A 15,997-nucleotide genomic window follows, 5' to 3' on the forward strand; every position below is an offset into this window, starting at 1 on the left:
CGTGAAAACCCCTGAATCTAGGTAAGTGTATTCACTGACACCAACGGCACCATCCTTCAAAGCCCCCCCCCACCTTGTTCCAACATGTCCCCACAAGTACATAAACATGTGAAACAGCCAGATGCCGGACTGCCATTTGTCCCCCTCCAAAGCGAGTGACCCACTTTAAAATGAAACCGGACCCGACCAACGGACCCGGAGACTCGGAGAGCGAGCTGAGTGTGAGGGAGCGACGGTTTCCAGCGAAAAGCTCACATCGCATTAAAATTGCAGAAAGCGTGAAGGGAATTATCCCCGCGGAGTCGTAAGTGCGGCAGCGCCAACTGCGCCGTGCAAAATGGGACCTGACAGGCTCATCCCAAATGCGAGACGAGATGTTCGCCGCCCGTCTGAAACGCACGCCCCTCTCCTCCGCCCCCCGCATACGCATTCACACATCAACACGGGGTTCGAAAATGAGTCCGGCGGAGCTTTGGGTACCAGAGCAAAGGACTACAAAATGACTGTAACGTCATTAGGCTACCAAATGCTTGTCTGTGTGTCACTGTGTTTCTGGTGCGTGAATGTGGGCTAGATCAGGGTGGTGCGATTCTGGTCCTGGAGGGCCGGTGTGTCTGCAGGTTTGCGTTTCCACCAGTTACCCTGGCTAAATGAGCTAACTGGCAGTACACACCTACACCGATTTGCTCATAGATTATCCATCCATCCATCATCTATACCCACTTATCCTGGCCAGGCTCGTGGGGGTGCTGACATATGGGCTACGTTGCTAATAAATGGGCTAATTAAGCAATTAAGTTTGCATGTAAACCAGAAACGGACACGGCTCCCATTGCCCACCTCTGGGATGGATGGTTCTCAGTGGAGACTGCTTCAAAATGACTGGTGCTGACAGGCAGACAGCCCTCGGGAACAGGTGGATTCGAAGTGAGAGACTGTTTAACAGCCTAATGTCCTCTCAGAAATCCCCAAGCTCTCTCAGGTTTGAAGTCTGTAATACGTCTAGCACAACTGCCCCAGTGGAATGGCTCTGTGACGCAGTCATACATACCTCATCAGGCAGGCAGATGTCTGACAGTGCCCCCTGGTGGCATGGAGCAGTAGTGCAGCCCACAAGCTTGTTAGATAACTGATTACACTCCCACATGTCTGTAGATGGTAATACCTCAGGGGTCTTTTACAGTGAGTTTGATGGGAAATCTGACAAGGATCTTTTTAACAAGGGTATGCACTTAACATTTATATTTAACTGCATTTAATATCAACTGTAGTGTTTTATGCACTTACCTTCATACAACACACACCCCTCTACACACATACACCTCTCCATGCATGCACATCCCTCTACACATGCTCACACACACTTGCACTCTTAAACACGCAAGCACGCACAGGCATGCACGCAAGCACACACTCGCACACACGTGTGCACACACGCACTGTGCTTATTAAATCCTGTGTACCCATGACAAACTCCATCTCTGTTAAGAGCCGCTCAATAAACCTGAAATAATGCTCATAAGTTAACATACCAGTGCTTATAGAATAAAATAAATATTTATTTAAAATGTCATAACGCTCTCGAAACATAAGGTGCGCAGATCAGTGTCGACAGAAACAGAGCAGGTGATCCCGCAGGTAAGAGAACAGCTCCTGAACCTGCGGCGGGAGGGCGTGGCCTAGGTCAGCTGACACCCGGGACAGGAAGCAGTCTGCAGCTTCCTGCAGCTCCGCTGGCGTGATGTCATCGTTGGCGGTCCAGATGGGGGCGTGGCTGAACTGGGCTCGCTGGGTAATGGGTCGGCGAAGGTGACCTTGGGAAGAGGAAGGTCAGAGGCCGTGTCCCAAACAGCCTCCTAACTACTGCGTCCTCAAAATATGTACTGTCTACTAAACATACTGCCTACTGTTTACCGCATACTGTTTAGTATGTGAAGGGCAGTATGGGAAAAATATAGTCTGTAATATTTTCAGTAATATGAAAATATCCTCTGTAATATTGTAATATTTTACAGCGGGAGTGTAGTAAAAAAAAGACAGACATTCGCTAAAAAAAAATAAGATTATTTTTGAAATAATTATTTTCACCGTAACATGTTTTTGGAATCCAAGACACTTATTATTATTGTGAAAAAATTTAAAAAACAAAACTTTTTTTTCCTGCTAGGTCTCAGGAGGGTATACTCAGAACCCTACCTTCTGTCACCTCCTCATAGCTGAGGAGCAGCATCCACAGGAGCTGCACCAGCTCCCTCCACCTCCTCCAGGTCTCCACACCGTCCTGGAACAGGAGGATAATAAGACTTTCATTCTGTCCCCTGTGGAGACGGGAGGAGGTGTGGTGCATGCTGGGACTTGCGGTGTGAGTGTGGGTGTGCGCCTTTGGGATCTAAAGCTGGAGAAACCGTACACTGTTGGCCGATGGCCCAGTCAGTTGAGCATTACAAGTATTTTTCTGTAGGAGCCACAGGGTGTGTGGTACAATATATGTAGGATCTGTGGTGTGTTTGTGTGGTACAGTATCTATAGGAGCAGGGGGTTGTGGGTAGAAGCAGCGAGTTGTGTGTAGGAGCAGGGGGTTGTGGGTAGAAGCAGCGAGTTGTGTGTAGGAGCAGGGGGTTGTGGGTAGAAGCAGTAGGATGTGAGGAGGAGCAGGGAGTTGTGGGTAGAAGCAGGGGGTTGTGGGTAGGAGCAGGAGGTTGTGTGTAGAAGCAGCTGGTTGTGGGTAGGAGCAGGGGGTTGTGGGTAGAAGCAGCTGGTTGTGGGTAGGAGCAGGGGGTTGTGGGTAGTCACCGTGGGGTCAGGTGGCAGTGTGGCACTGCGCAGGAAGTGCAGGATCAGACTCAGAGACATGGGCAGCTTAGTCTTGTCTGCGCAGACATGCTGAAGCAGCAGCTCCACCAGCTTGCACTGCAGCAGACTGCTCTCCAGGGTCTGCAGGAGCAGCAGCCTGACCGACAGACAGACAGAGAGAGAGAGAGGGACAGACAGACAGACAGAGAGTGAGGGACAGACAGACAGACAGAGAGGGAGGACAGACAGACAGAAAGACAGACAGAGAGGGAGGACAGACAGACAGACAGACAGACAGAGAGGGAGGACGGACGGACAGACAGACAGACAGACAGACAGAGAGTGAGGGACAGACAGACAGACAGAGAGGAGGACAGACAGACAGACAGAGAGGGACAGACAGACAGACAGAGAGGGAGGACAGACAGACAGACAGACGAGAGAGGAGGACAGACAACAGACAGACAGAGAGTGAGGACAGACAGACAGACAGACAGAGAGCGAGGACAGACAGACAGAAAGACAGACAGAGAGGGAGGGACAGACAGACAGACAGACAGAGAGTGAGGGACAGACAGACAGACAGACAGAGAGCGAGGACAGACAGACAGACAGACAGAGAGTGAGGGACAGACAGACAGACAGACAGAGAGCGAGGACAGACAGACAGACAGACAGACAGACAGACAGAGAGTGAGGGACAGACAGACAGACAGACAGAGAGGGAGGACAGACAGACAGACAGACAGAGAGTGAGGACAGACAGACAGACAGACAGAGAGGGAGGACAGACAGACAGACAGACAGAGAGTGAGGGACAGACAGACAGACAGACAGAGAGGGAGGACAGACAGACAGACAGACAGAGAGGGAGGACAGACAGACAGACAGACAGAGAGTGAGGACAGACAGACAGACAGAGAGGGAGGACAGACAGACAGACAGACAGAGAGTGAGGACAGACAGACAGACAGAGAGGGAGGACAGACAGACAGACAGAGAGTGAGGACAGACAGACAGACACACGCTGGTCGAACTGAAACAGAGCGGACACCAAACCCCGGTGGCATCGCGATTCTTGTAACCCGCCAGTCCCACTTCCACCCAAACTGGTACTCATCCACCATCCTTTCGACCCCCCCAACTCAGCCCGCCCCCCTCACCTGTGGTGTCTGTGCAGGTGGGGGCCGATCAGTATCAGGTGGAGGTCCTCGCAAATCTTGTTGGAGCTGGTGGTGGGGGAGTCCACCTCCATGGCCAGGGCCAGCATCTTCTGCAGGACCAGCACTATCCTGCAGCCGGGGGGGGTTAGAAAGCACAAAGGGAGGAGGCTCAAACCTCAAAAAAATACAAAAAAAACCCCCCAAAAAAAACAAACAATAACAAAACAACGAAAAACAACGTTGTGCTTCTAACGTTCCCATTCAGGTACTTACCTGATGCACTTTTCCAGAGTGACTGCATAGGTTAGGAATAATAATAATAATAATAACAATAATAATAATAGTAATAATAATAATAGTAGTAGTAAACCCACACTCCAGTACCTCCCGAGCGGTGTGTTCAGGTGAAGAGTATAAATAAAGAATGAGGCAGCACAGTGGCGTTTTGTCTCACCTGAGATTCTCGTCTCTCTCCTTCTGCGTCTCCATCTCAGTTTCACAGTCACGCCCCCCGGGGTCACAGGTCGAATTCATCACCGCGGCAACCAGCCAACCGATCACATCTCTGCAACACAGCGATCTTCCTTACTGACCGGGCAACTGAGGTTGGGCGAGCACACTTAACAGAAGGTGAATTATACCTGCAGCAAGGACAAAAAGTGACTATCAAAAAGACAAAGAAAGAAAAGGTCAGTACGAACTTAAAAGTATTAACAATATGAAGAATAGAGAATGAAAGTTGTCAGAATGTTTGTTTCCGTTGCCCGACTTACAGTCTGTCCACCTTCAGAATAACTAGCCAGATATTCCAGAGATTTCCATCTCACGCAGTACCACTCTCTGTGCTCAAGTCACAATCATTTCAACCGAACTGAGACAAAAATGCAATCAGTACAAAGAGAGCACTCTTCGAATTTGCATTTTTATTGTGTGATTAGTCCCACAAGCCTAAGCCAGAAACTGAGGCAGATCACTTCATACAGATTTGTTTCCATACCCTATATTTCCAAATGAAAATGCGGATTGCTGTTTCTCACCGGCCGCAGTCATTCGGTGATTAGAGAGACTGAGATACAGTAATAAACTCCCTTTGTATGTATAAACTGCAGAGTATATTATAATTAAAGTTCTGCATGCCATGTTACACTGAATAATGGGGTTTTTATTAAGGAAAAGCAATATAACGGAAGCCCCTGGAAAATTCACTTTATCCATCTGTGGAGCTGGGCTGGGGCAAGCTAATTTAATTATGAGCAATGTAACTCATGGACACATGCACACGCACACACATTACATTACACACACACACACACACAGACACACATCACATTACACACACATACACACATTACATTACACAAACACGCACAGACACACGCACGTACGCACACACAGACACGCACGCACGCAGGTTTAGGCCCGAAATGAACCGTAATTCAACTCATGGACAAATATGAAATATTTTGTTCTATGGGGACGTTTCCAGCGACTCGATGGAATTTCAGTTCTTCTTTTGGATGGACTGAACTGAAACAGAACTGGCCCTGCTCAGCCAAGATTAGGGTGCGGCGGCGCTGTGCGTTCACTACAGCACACGCAAGGGCTGAGGTGAAGAAGCGCACGCCACGGAGCCGCACTGACACGCAAAATACTCATTCAGCTGACACGACGGGCGCGGACTTGAGCCTGGGACGAGCGTGAAATAATTTAACACGCAATCTGCCGACTGTGACTGGGACAATGCTTTCAACAAACATTCAGCTGAATTCAATTTATTTTTGTACAGCACTTTTTTTTACGGAGAACTGTCACAAAGACACTTTACAGAGTAGCCATAACGTAAACCCGCTATGAGGCCACGCCCCTTTCCTGACCCCGCGGTAAGGCCCCGCCCCTTTCCTGACCCCACGGTAAGGCCCCGCCCCTTTCCTGACCCCGCGGTAAGGCCCCGCCCCTTACCTGACGTGCGCCATGGCCTGGTAGCAGGACAGCGTCGCCTTGGCGATGGAGCCCTGCCGCCTCCGGTGGTCCAGGTGGAAGTCGTCGTGCAGCGTCTGCAGGACGTACTGCAGGAGGAGGCGGAGGACTGGCCGCCGCTCTGCTCCCTGGGGGGGGGTTGCAGGGGGCAGGGGAGTGACGTTATTTAAGGGCGCATGCTCACCATTTTCCTCCATGCGGCTCTAGCAGCTCTTACCAAATTTCACTGCCTGTACTGTCTGGTCAGGAGGTTTAAATATTTAAATTTCAGCTATTTAAAATGAATCAATAATGATAAAAGTAACTCATATGCTCGTTGTTGGTAACCGTTGTATAACTGACTTGAAGAAATGTCCCATCAAAATAATCAGAAAAATGCATTTTGAGGACTATTATATAAGGTCATGTCGATGAAGACGTGTAAAAAAACACAGCCTTAATCAATGGCCTGCTAATTACAGGATAATTATCAGAGACACAATGCGATGATTCATGCCAATTTATCATAAAAGCCACACTCAGTGCAGAGTCAGCGTTATAAAGTTCATTCTGCTGAGACCTAATACAATCCAGATGATTTGAGAGCGCGCATTCGCTAGTTTACCAAGGCAGAGAAGCAAACGGACGAGCAGGGAAGCCCTGGATGAAATTGAGTCGTACATCTTTGCGTGTTTGTTTCTATGAAATGTCATTGTTTTTAATATGCACTGCGCTATTGTGCTGTTCTCAGCATGAACGCATGCATGTCTTTTATTAACTTTTACGAATTTAACTGTTGTATACATATGTGCAATAACATAATGGAATTTGATTACAAATGCTATTTTGTCATTTGAAATTTAAATACAATGTTATTGTCTTCCAGAGCGAGAGAAAGACATCCTTTAATAAACCATTTCAACTAAAAGAACTCACAAACAAATCTGCACAGAAACATATACACGTGTGTGTGTGTGTGAGAGAGGATAGTTTGTGTGTGTGTGTGAGAGACAGTTTGTCTGTGTGTGTGTGTGAGAGAGAGGTAGTATGTGTGTGTGTGTGTGTGTGTGTATGTGCGTGAGAGAGACAGTGAGATAGTTTGTCTGTGTGTGTGTGTGTGTGTGAATGTGAGAGAGATAGTTTGTGTGTGTGTGTGTGTGTGTGTGTGAGTAGTGAGTGTGTGTGGTGTGTGAGAGAGTAGTGGTGTGGGGTGTGTGTGTGAATGTGAGAGAGGTAGTATGTGTGTGTGTGTGAATGTGAGAGAGATAGTTTGTCTGTGTGTGTGTGTGTGTGAATGTGAGAGAGATAGTTTTGTGTGTGTGTATGTGCGTGAGAGAGACAGTGAGATAGTTTGTCTGTGTGTGTGTGTGTGTGTGTGTGTGTGTGTGTGTGTGTGTGTGTGCGTGTGCGTGTGTGTGTGTGTGTGTGCATGTGCGTGTGTGTGTGTAAACTTAATTATCCAGCCTCTCTTACTTCTTGGACAGACAGACAGACAGACAGACAGACACTCTCCTCAGGTGGGGACCTGGGGACCCTGTATGGGTCTCAGCGATTTTAAGGCTCTCTGTCTTACCCGCTCCTGCATGGCCGAGGTCATGAGCTCCCAGTCCCACTGCACCGTAGACACCGTGGCAGGGAGGCTTCTGCAGTCAGAGACGAGCACCAATCAGCAAACACCACGGAGAAAACGGCCTCTGACATCACTCAGCGCTGACATCACTGCCTGCAGGTCAGGCCAACTGCCTATGGTTTTTTTTGTTTTTAAAATAATTATATATATATATCCCACTGCACTATATATACAATTTAGCTTTCTGAGGTTCAGTGGGGGAAAAAACTGTTTGGCCACCAAACAGTGCCCTCTACTGGATGAACTGGGAATGGGCCATGCAATTACATGTGTTGGTTATCCACTGAATACAAAACATTTGCATAGACGCCAAAAGAAAATGGCAATAAAATAGCATCAGACTAAATGTGCAACACTTGCATGGCAATGTTGAGAAAATGAAAAGGAAAAGAATGGGAATATGCACTTGAGCTTGAAAAGCATTAACAAAAAGAAAGTTGGGAGAACCAGAGCGTTTACTCTGCGAAACAGAGCCACACTGAACTGGACCAGTGAGGCATCTTAGAGGCGACGCTAGAAAGCTGCATTTACACCCTAATTTACCTTAATTCACAGGGCGAGAAACAGACTTTACACGAGCACCTCAGCCCCCTGGAGCTTTTTCGGATCTTACTCCAGAAAATTGGCCATAATGATGTTGCCAGCAAGCCATTCCATTCCATTATAATTCGCTTTTTAGTTAAAAAGGGCGTCTTCTGCTTCAGACAGTTCTCGCTCGCTAGCTCATTTCCGGAGCGCCTCGTCGCCCTCTGAGCTTAAATGGGGGCAGTGCCAAACCAAACGAACAAAAAAAAAAAAAAGCATTTAAAATTTTTTCTTAAATATTACTTTTCCAAAATGGAATTTTCAGCCAGTTGTCTGCGGATACCAGATTTAAAGAGGTCTTCATGGCCTTTTGTTTCAGTGCACACCAGCAGGGTCAAAGCCAGGAATACTAATGGCTTTTAAGGCATTTAAAATTTTTTTTTTTTTTCTTAAATAATGCGAGTGCTCACTTCTGTATCCTCATGAGGAGGCTGTAGGCCTGGAGGACCTGGGCCGGGGGGGTCTCCGAGCCCAGCAGGATGGCCCTGATTAAGTGGGACACCACGTCGGGCGGGGGGTAGCGGCGGGGGCGCAGGAAGTCCGAGAGCAGCTGCAGCGTGCTGTCATGGCAACGCTCTTCCATGGAGCTGTGGACCAGGCTCAGGCCCTGTCGGCAGAGAGGCTCCCCGGGGCCTGAGTCTTCCTCTTCATCATCATCATCACCATCGTCCAGGGATCCTGGGCTGTCGTCTCCGCCCTGCTGAGGGACAAAGAGGTTAGCGGTAGCAGGGTGACGGATAAACCGGGCCAGGATGTGATCTATGCAAATCTAAACATGATTGGGGGTGTGAAAACTGTGCGTTGCACACGTGAGTATGTGTGGTTTGAGAGTGTGTGGAAAAAGGAGTGTCTAATGCTTATGTGTAATATATTAGTGAGTATATTAGTATGTGTACAAGGTTTGGGAATGTATATGAGTGTGTGTGAGTGTGTGTGTGTGAGTGTGTGTATTGCGCAGTTCTCCTTACCGACTCTTGTAGAGGCCTCCCCATTAAACGCTTCAGCCTGTTTAACTGGGTTCGCGACACATACTGTCTGTCTTTCCGACTGGCCTCCCTGGAGCCAGACCCCGCCTCCGTTTCTGATAGCCCCTCCCCCTCGCTGTCCCCAGGCCCCGAGCTGTGCGCAGGGCTCTCGGCTCCAGGGCTGGACCAACGGGGATCGCTGCCCATCTCCCCGCTGCTGAGGAGGCTGGCAGGGCTGCGACTGGTCAGCTCAGCATCGTCCCCCAGCCAATCAGGCGAGTCGCTGGCGAGTATCTCTGTAGAGGTGGGGGACACGGACCTCACGCCGGGCCGGAGAGCGGGGGAGAGCCGCGGGGGGGACTGATCAAAGCCCGGAGAGAAAGGGGGTGGTCCGGGTGAGGGTGTGGGTGGGGGCCTGGGTGAGGGCGGGTCCTGGAGCTCCCTGTCACTCAAGAAGTCCACGTCCGGCGGCCGGTGGGGAGGCGAGGCTCCGTAGGCCAGGTCCTCCAGGAGCAGGTCCCTGATTGGGCCCTGAGGCGGGGTGGTCGGGGTCGGGGGCGGGCTGTCCAGGTCCTCGCCGTCCTGCGAGCAGTGTATGCTGGAGCCGTCGGAGAACAGCCGGGAGTCGATCTCACTGGGGCAGTAGTACGGGCTGAAGGGGCTCAGGGGAGAGGTGGCCTCGGGGTAGTCTGGGAAGTCGTTCCCCAGGTCTCCCGGCTCCTTGTCCTCCTCTCCCTCCGACTCGCCTACACTTCCTCCTGTGGGCAGAGGGCTCGCCTGCGCCCCCGCGTCCCGGACTGCGTTATCGGTTTCGCATTCCAGCCGCGATTCTGCCGCAGTCAGAGCTGGTATTCCGTCCGAAACGCCGGGGGCGACAGTCACGGGTCGCGGAGATCCCGGAGTCTCCTGCTCGGTTTCGGTAGTCCGGGGAATCCGCGCAGGTTCCGGAATGCCAGAGAGTGGAGATCCGGGAATTCCCTCTTCCTCTGACGAACTCTCGGAGGGAGAGCGGCGGTCAGACTCCCAGGGGAAACTCCACGACTTGCCGTCCCGATGCTCTTCCCTCGGTTCCGGTGAAGGGTGGCGATGAGAACATTCCCAATTTTCCAAAATGAGGTTGTCCAGAAAGTCAGGAGTCCTTTCCCGCTTTCCTGGGGACTTGGTCGGAGAGTGACACAGTGTCTTTCGCTCGACCTCCGGCGTTGCAAGTTCCACTGCCGAGGTCAGTGGTTCCACCTCGCCTTCTGATAGGCTGTTATCACTCACGGCCACTGCAACCAATAGGGAGTCATTTCCTCTCCTTCGGTTCCGCCTCTTTTGTGGCTCCCAGCAAGAATCGGTAAGGTCAATGCAAGGCTGGGACAAAGAAAATATTTCACTTACAGTTTGCGTCATGGTAACGCCTTCAATATACAGGCTACAACTACATAATATTAGCAATATTGGCTAACTTGAACACAATATTTCAGTGGTAACCAGCCCTGTTGGAGACCTATTGTCCTGTAGGTCTTCATTTCAACTCTAACAAAGCACACCTCATTCAGCAGCTAAAGCAGGGCTGCCCAAGCCTGTTCCTGTGGATTGGCCGTCCTGAAGGTTTTCATTCCAACCCTAACAAAGCACACAACAGCCAGAGATCTAGTTAAGCTGCAAATTTGTAGAATCGGGTGTGCCAAATTAAAGTTGAAATTAAAACCTACAGGACGGTAGATGTCCAGGAACAGGGTTGATTACCAGTTTATTATTTCAAGTAACTATAATGGCATTCAATCCATTTTTACAATAGCCAAAAACTGACGTTATTTCACAAACAACTATGTAGCAAGCCTGTGGTGTGGGGATGGCTGGTTTAAGCAGCCACACCTGCCCTGGGTCAAGCTAATTAGACCTGGCCAATTGGATAATTGGTGAAGAATTAGATAATTGGCCAGGCTATTGACCCAGGAACAGGAGTGGCTGCACCTGTGCGTAGTGAGTAATCACTGCGCACAGGTTAAATCTGCCATCCCACCACACCAGGCAGCTTCCGTCATGACAGGGTTAACATCTGCTCATTTGGCTTTACCATCTTGCCAAACCCTCGTGGAATAAATGTGGACTGTTTTGAACATCTTCTCCCTGTGTCTCTGTGCTGGAGGGCCCCAAGAAAAGCCACTTCGGTGGCCTGTGGCAGGCGTGTTTGCCACAAAGCCATATTAAACTTATTTGTTTACATGTAGGCCCATCACATGTAACCTGACAGCATATTAACCTCCAGGTTCTTCATAATTAGAAATAAGCCAATCCTTACAGGTGTAACATACACAAGAAAAACACCTGTTTATTTGAGTATTTTCACATTTATGAGTGTGCATTTGTTTGATTACATTTTTACTAGATGATTACATTTTTACTAGATGTTTAATGACGTTAATTTACGATGTCCATCTTGGATTTTATCTGTCATTTAGGAATCCGGATATAAAGCTACCTGACCTAACCATAGATGCTGGTAGGTTAACATTACCTGTCTAGCTAATGTTAGCTCACTTGGTAGCTACTAACTTGTTCACATATCGTAAAGTTATATCAAACCGGCTTTATCAATAAACTACTGTGCCGCAGGCCTATGTTGAACCATGTACTATCTGTTTATGTTTATAGCTTGTGAATACTGGCTAACGTTACTTAAATACACTCGCGTGATAAAATAACGATAAACGTGTACTTAGCTAGATTAACTATTTACACATCCTGATGACATTTTGTGTATTTACCCTACATCTCTAACACGCGACACAAGGTCCAGGTCGAGTTATTTCCAGAGCATAAACAAAATCTCACCTCAGGTTCTCTGTGGTGGAAAATAAACCGACCGGATATAAACTCGACAGGTGAGTGATATTGGCGGCGCTCCCGCGCCCTCGGCACCTCCTACTGCTCTAAAATGGCTTGCAATTATCTCGCGCGCGCACACACACGAACACATCGCCATGACAGAAAAATCAGTTTTAAGTTATTTAACAACTTCGGAAAAGATCCATTGCTCTTTGAATGTGTTCTTATCAGTTGGTCTGTTTGTCATACACAAAGTGCAAGCCGATACAGAACTGAAATCTGCGTGGCACCGAGCTGGTACTGTAAACTACTTCAAACTCAGACAAAGCAACGAAAAGACTACTGATAAAACTAGCTAGCCCAGTTCAAGGTGTGTATAGCTTCAGTCAACGGTGTTGGGACCCGATGTGAGATCATGTCATGGGGCACCAAAATCACTGGCGGCGCCCCTGGAGATGCTTGATTAATATGACTTCAATAACATTTGCTAGCGATTTTTAAGAACTTACATTATTTTAACCCAGGTTAAGATAGTGCCTACACTGTTTAAGGAACGATGGCATACAATCTGAGCCAAAGTTGCTTCTTTTTATGCTACTTTCTCTATTACTTGAACTCCCGGCTTTGTGTTCGTCGATGTTGACAGGTGTCGTATATAAATAACATATACTGTAGCTAACACGGCCAGTAATGTAGGTTGTCTGGTCTTATTTTTTGTGCTACAGCTTGGCCTACAGCTTAGATGTATCCTAGCCTTCGCACAAATCAATGCTGTCTAGCTGATAAGAACTAAAGCGACAACAAACAAGTGAGCTTCAGACTAGGCTACCAAAAATGCATAAAAAAGTAAATAAGCAAACATCCTTCGGCTAACTTTCACTTTGTTTATTTTCAAAGCACTTGTTCTGTTGAAGACGAGCGCAGACCTGCAGTCAACATCCGCTTTTATTTATTTATTTATTTTTTAAGAAAGCGTGGGGTAGCCTAGCTAAAACTTGAAGCTAAGCAACGATGTGGTAGGAGGCCGGTTGCTTTAACTGTCACAACAGCAGAGCTTATCTCTCCCCGCGCGATTCGCGATTGGTCATTAAACAGTTAGGCTAGTTGGGATTAGTTGTGATTATGAAACGATTAGTTGTGAAACGGCGCACAACTTTACATACGGAAAATAATGAAACGTCAAACGAAAGATTAAATGCGTAGTAAGTTTCTTACTTACCGATGGAAGGCTTGCCCATTCCCTGACAAATTCCTTTGGTTCGAGTTTGGTGTCATTGTAAACGCTGACAATCTCAATGTCGGAATCATCCTCACTCCCAGAGCTTATAGAAATAACATCCATTTTAATATGCGATGTCATGAAATTCCACAGACACTACGAGCAACAGCGTGGCTGTATAACCATTTTAGCTAGGCATTTATTGCTTACGTAAAATTAAATATGACATAGCTCCCCATTGCACTGTTGTTGAAAATTCCTATTTCTCAAGATATTTTTTAAAATTCTTAGATTGTTGGATCATGCCAAAAACCCTGCCCTGAACTTGTAAACAGTCCATACTCGTGGTGCAACGGTGCATCATGTCGGTCGTCTTGCAGTCACGTGATGTGTTCCCGTACCCGCTTTCACGTGGTGGGGCGTTACTCTTCCGCGCCCATGCGTTCAGCGTATTCGATTCTGTTTGGACCCCGAAGGTGTGGTGGGGAGCGGTGGCTAATCGTAGTCGATTGCGTTGAGTGTCTGCAATACAACCACAAAAAGATGTTCATCGAGGAAGTACACTCGTCGTGGAGACACTGGGGACTATTCCTAGAGGTCGCAGAAAACGTTTGACAGTCTAATGTGGAAGCATCCTGAGCAACTGTGTCCAAAAGCATAAAAATAGGCTAGCCAAAAATTATAATAGGGAAATCAAATGTAAGTTAAGGACAAACACAACAGAAATTCATTTTCCACCTCTTCTATGAGGGTGTACTGCAGGCGTCCAGCCGACGGAAACTTTACATGAACAAACTCTGCAAAGATGCGTATAATGATGTTCAGTCGCTTACTTTTCAAGAAACTGAATTAATTGATTTACTATGCTTGAAAATGTTCCGAAGCAACGAGCTTCACGTTGGTGGCTAGTTCACATTTCCTTTGCCAAATAAAAGTAATCTCACAGGATAGGCTATACGAACGTGCACTCTGCTGCTGCGTGCCTGTACATGAGAGGAAAGAACAGTCAGACTACGACTTCTAGAAGCGAATAACTAGCCGATCTGCAGTTTAATACTGACACGGGTGGCATGTTTCGGAATGCACAACAAGAAACAAAAGCTACTTCTGTGCATGCAAGTGTATAACAACTGTTTATGTCATCGACTGGACTCTTCTGTTCACTTTTATTATTTCCATCGACCTCCATTTTCGTGCATGAAATAAAGCGGGACCAGAATTCCCAATCCATCAGAATTCCATATATTTTCTAACATTCTCTCAGAAAGAACGACGTGCCGACAGAACCCACTTCCTCACGAAAACTAGCCAGTAGAGGGCAGTACGGCATAACAGAAAACTACATATGGGAAATTTTTGCGTAAGCGATGTAAAAAAAAACTAGAGTACATCTAGTTTTTTTGACAGTTAGTTTCTGATAGGCATACATTATCTTATTTCCCTGTCAACGTTGAAAGAAAGATCTCCCGGTCGCTTAAGGGACAGTAGTCATAGCTGATTAATATTTATTTTTGAATTACGCAGTAGGGCATATTGCACATATTACAGGCTTGTTCCTGCGCGTTTTATGATTTGTGAGTTCACCAGACATTATCATTAAGTACATCTTCATTTGCTGATATGACGATTTTTATCCCCCCCCTTTTTTTTTGTTTTGTTTAACGTGTACACAGGGGTGTAGCACAAAATTCTGGGCCCTATACATAAGCAGTCTCTGTGGGCCTCCTTCCTCTCTTGATCCATGTCTCTCACGCATCATTCCAGGCTTTTCGAGGGCCCTCCCCCCCATTTGGGCCCTGGGTCAGTCCCACTTTTCCCCCCACTACGACGCCCCTGCGTGTACATGAATGATTTATCCAAGCAGCTGAACGGGTTTAAATCTGGCTGTATTATAAGTAATGTAGTTATCAACCACCTTATGAATGCAGATGATTTGGTTGTTTTTTGCCCTTATAGTGCTGGTCCTCAACAGTTACTGAAGATATGTTGTCAGTATGGTGAACATTTTGACATCAAACGTAATGCTAAAAGCAAGGGGCATTATGATGATTGTTAGATGTAAAGAGGACAGGAGATTAGCATTTCCAGAATTTTCTTTTGAGTGACAATGCACTTAAGGTACGTATGACATGTGATTAAATACCTTGGACAGACGATTTAACAGATGAAAGAGATTTCCATAGACAGCGCCTCAAGATATATTTACAGGCTGACATGTTGATACATAAATTTCATATGTGCACAGTTTATCTCAAAACCTCATTGTTTCTAGCTTTTCTGTACACCCCTGTATCCTGTTCACCTGTGGTGTACCTAATAAAACCTTTTTCTTTTAGCCCAATACCCTCAACACCTGATTCAACTGGTTAACTAACATGGTCTTCTGTCAAGACACTGATGTGTAAAATCAGGTGCCTTAAGCGTTGGGCTAAAACAAAAACCTGCACCCACACCGGCCCTTTTTCGGATAGGACTGGACTCCTGTGTGCTATCCTCAAACCCACATCTGCTTAGCGCGAGCAGTCAACCATCAAAATGGTCCAGAGTGGTATGGCTGCCCTGGCGAAGCCTTTGAAGGGAAAAAAATTAAAAACAGAAGCCCAAAATTAGATCAAGTCAGATTGGAAGCGACAAATAAATAGATTTAAGATAAATAAATAATGAATTGCAAACCTCAAAACGATGTAAGCAACGAGTGATCTCATTCATCAGCTAGGCAGTCATCACTGGCTTCTGAAAAGGTTGCTGGTGTGTTGGAAAGGCCAGGAGCCTGTGGGGACATGGAGGTAATGATCTTAAGGGGTGGAGGGTGGGGGGGGGGGCACCCATGTGGAGAAAGAGTCCCCGTGTCACCAGGCCGCACCTCCCC

The 15,997-nt window shown here is 47.3% G+C and overlaps 1 protein-coding gene across 3 annotated transcripts; it reads right to left on the reverse strand.

Moving 5' to 3' along the window:
- Window positions 1-1,538: 1,538 nt before the first annotated feature.
- Window positions 1,539-14,332, reverse strand: simc1 (SUMO interacting motifs containing 1). 3 transcript variants are annotated; one of them, XM_064325436.1, is made up of 12 exons: window positions 14,293-14,332; window positions 13,530-13,650; window positions 13,129-13,231; window positions 9,096-10,448; window positions 8,538-8,824; window positions 7,486-7,555; window positions 5,916-6,061; window positions 4,411-4,521; window positions 3,957-4,085; window positions 2,794-2,950; window positions 2,197-2,281; window positions 1,539-1,814 (listed from the first exon to the last, which is right to left on the reverse strand). In XM_064325436.1, the coding sequence occupies exons 1-12, from the start codon at window positions 14,315-14,317 to the stop codon at window positions 1,603-1,605; spliced, it is 2,799 nt and encodes a 932-aa protein (XP_064181506.1). In that variant the 5' UTR covers window positions 14,318-14,332; the 3' UTR covers window positions 1,539-1,602. The 3 variants fall into 3 exon arrangements, with proteins under 3 accessions (XP_064181506.1, XP_064181505.1, XP_064181507.1); XM_064325435.1 differs by having other exon boundaries at window positions 8,538-8,827; XM_064325437.1 differs by lacking the exon at window positions 2,794-2,950 and having other exon boundaries at window positions 1,662-1,814; window positions 8,538-8,827.
- Between the last annotated feature and the right edge of the window lie 1,665 nt (window positions 14,333-15,997).

This window comes from Anguilla rostrata, chromosome 3 (genome assembly GCF_018555375.3).
Source record: "Anguilla rostrata isolate EN2019 chromosome 3, ASM1855537v3, whole genome shotgun sequence".
In the NCBI taxonomy this organism is placed as follows: Eukaryota; Metazoa; Chordata; class Actinopteri; order Anguilliformes; family Anguillidae; genus Anguilla; species Anguilla rostrata.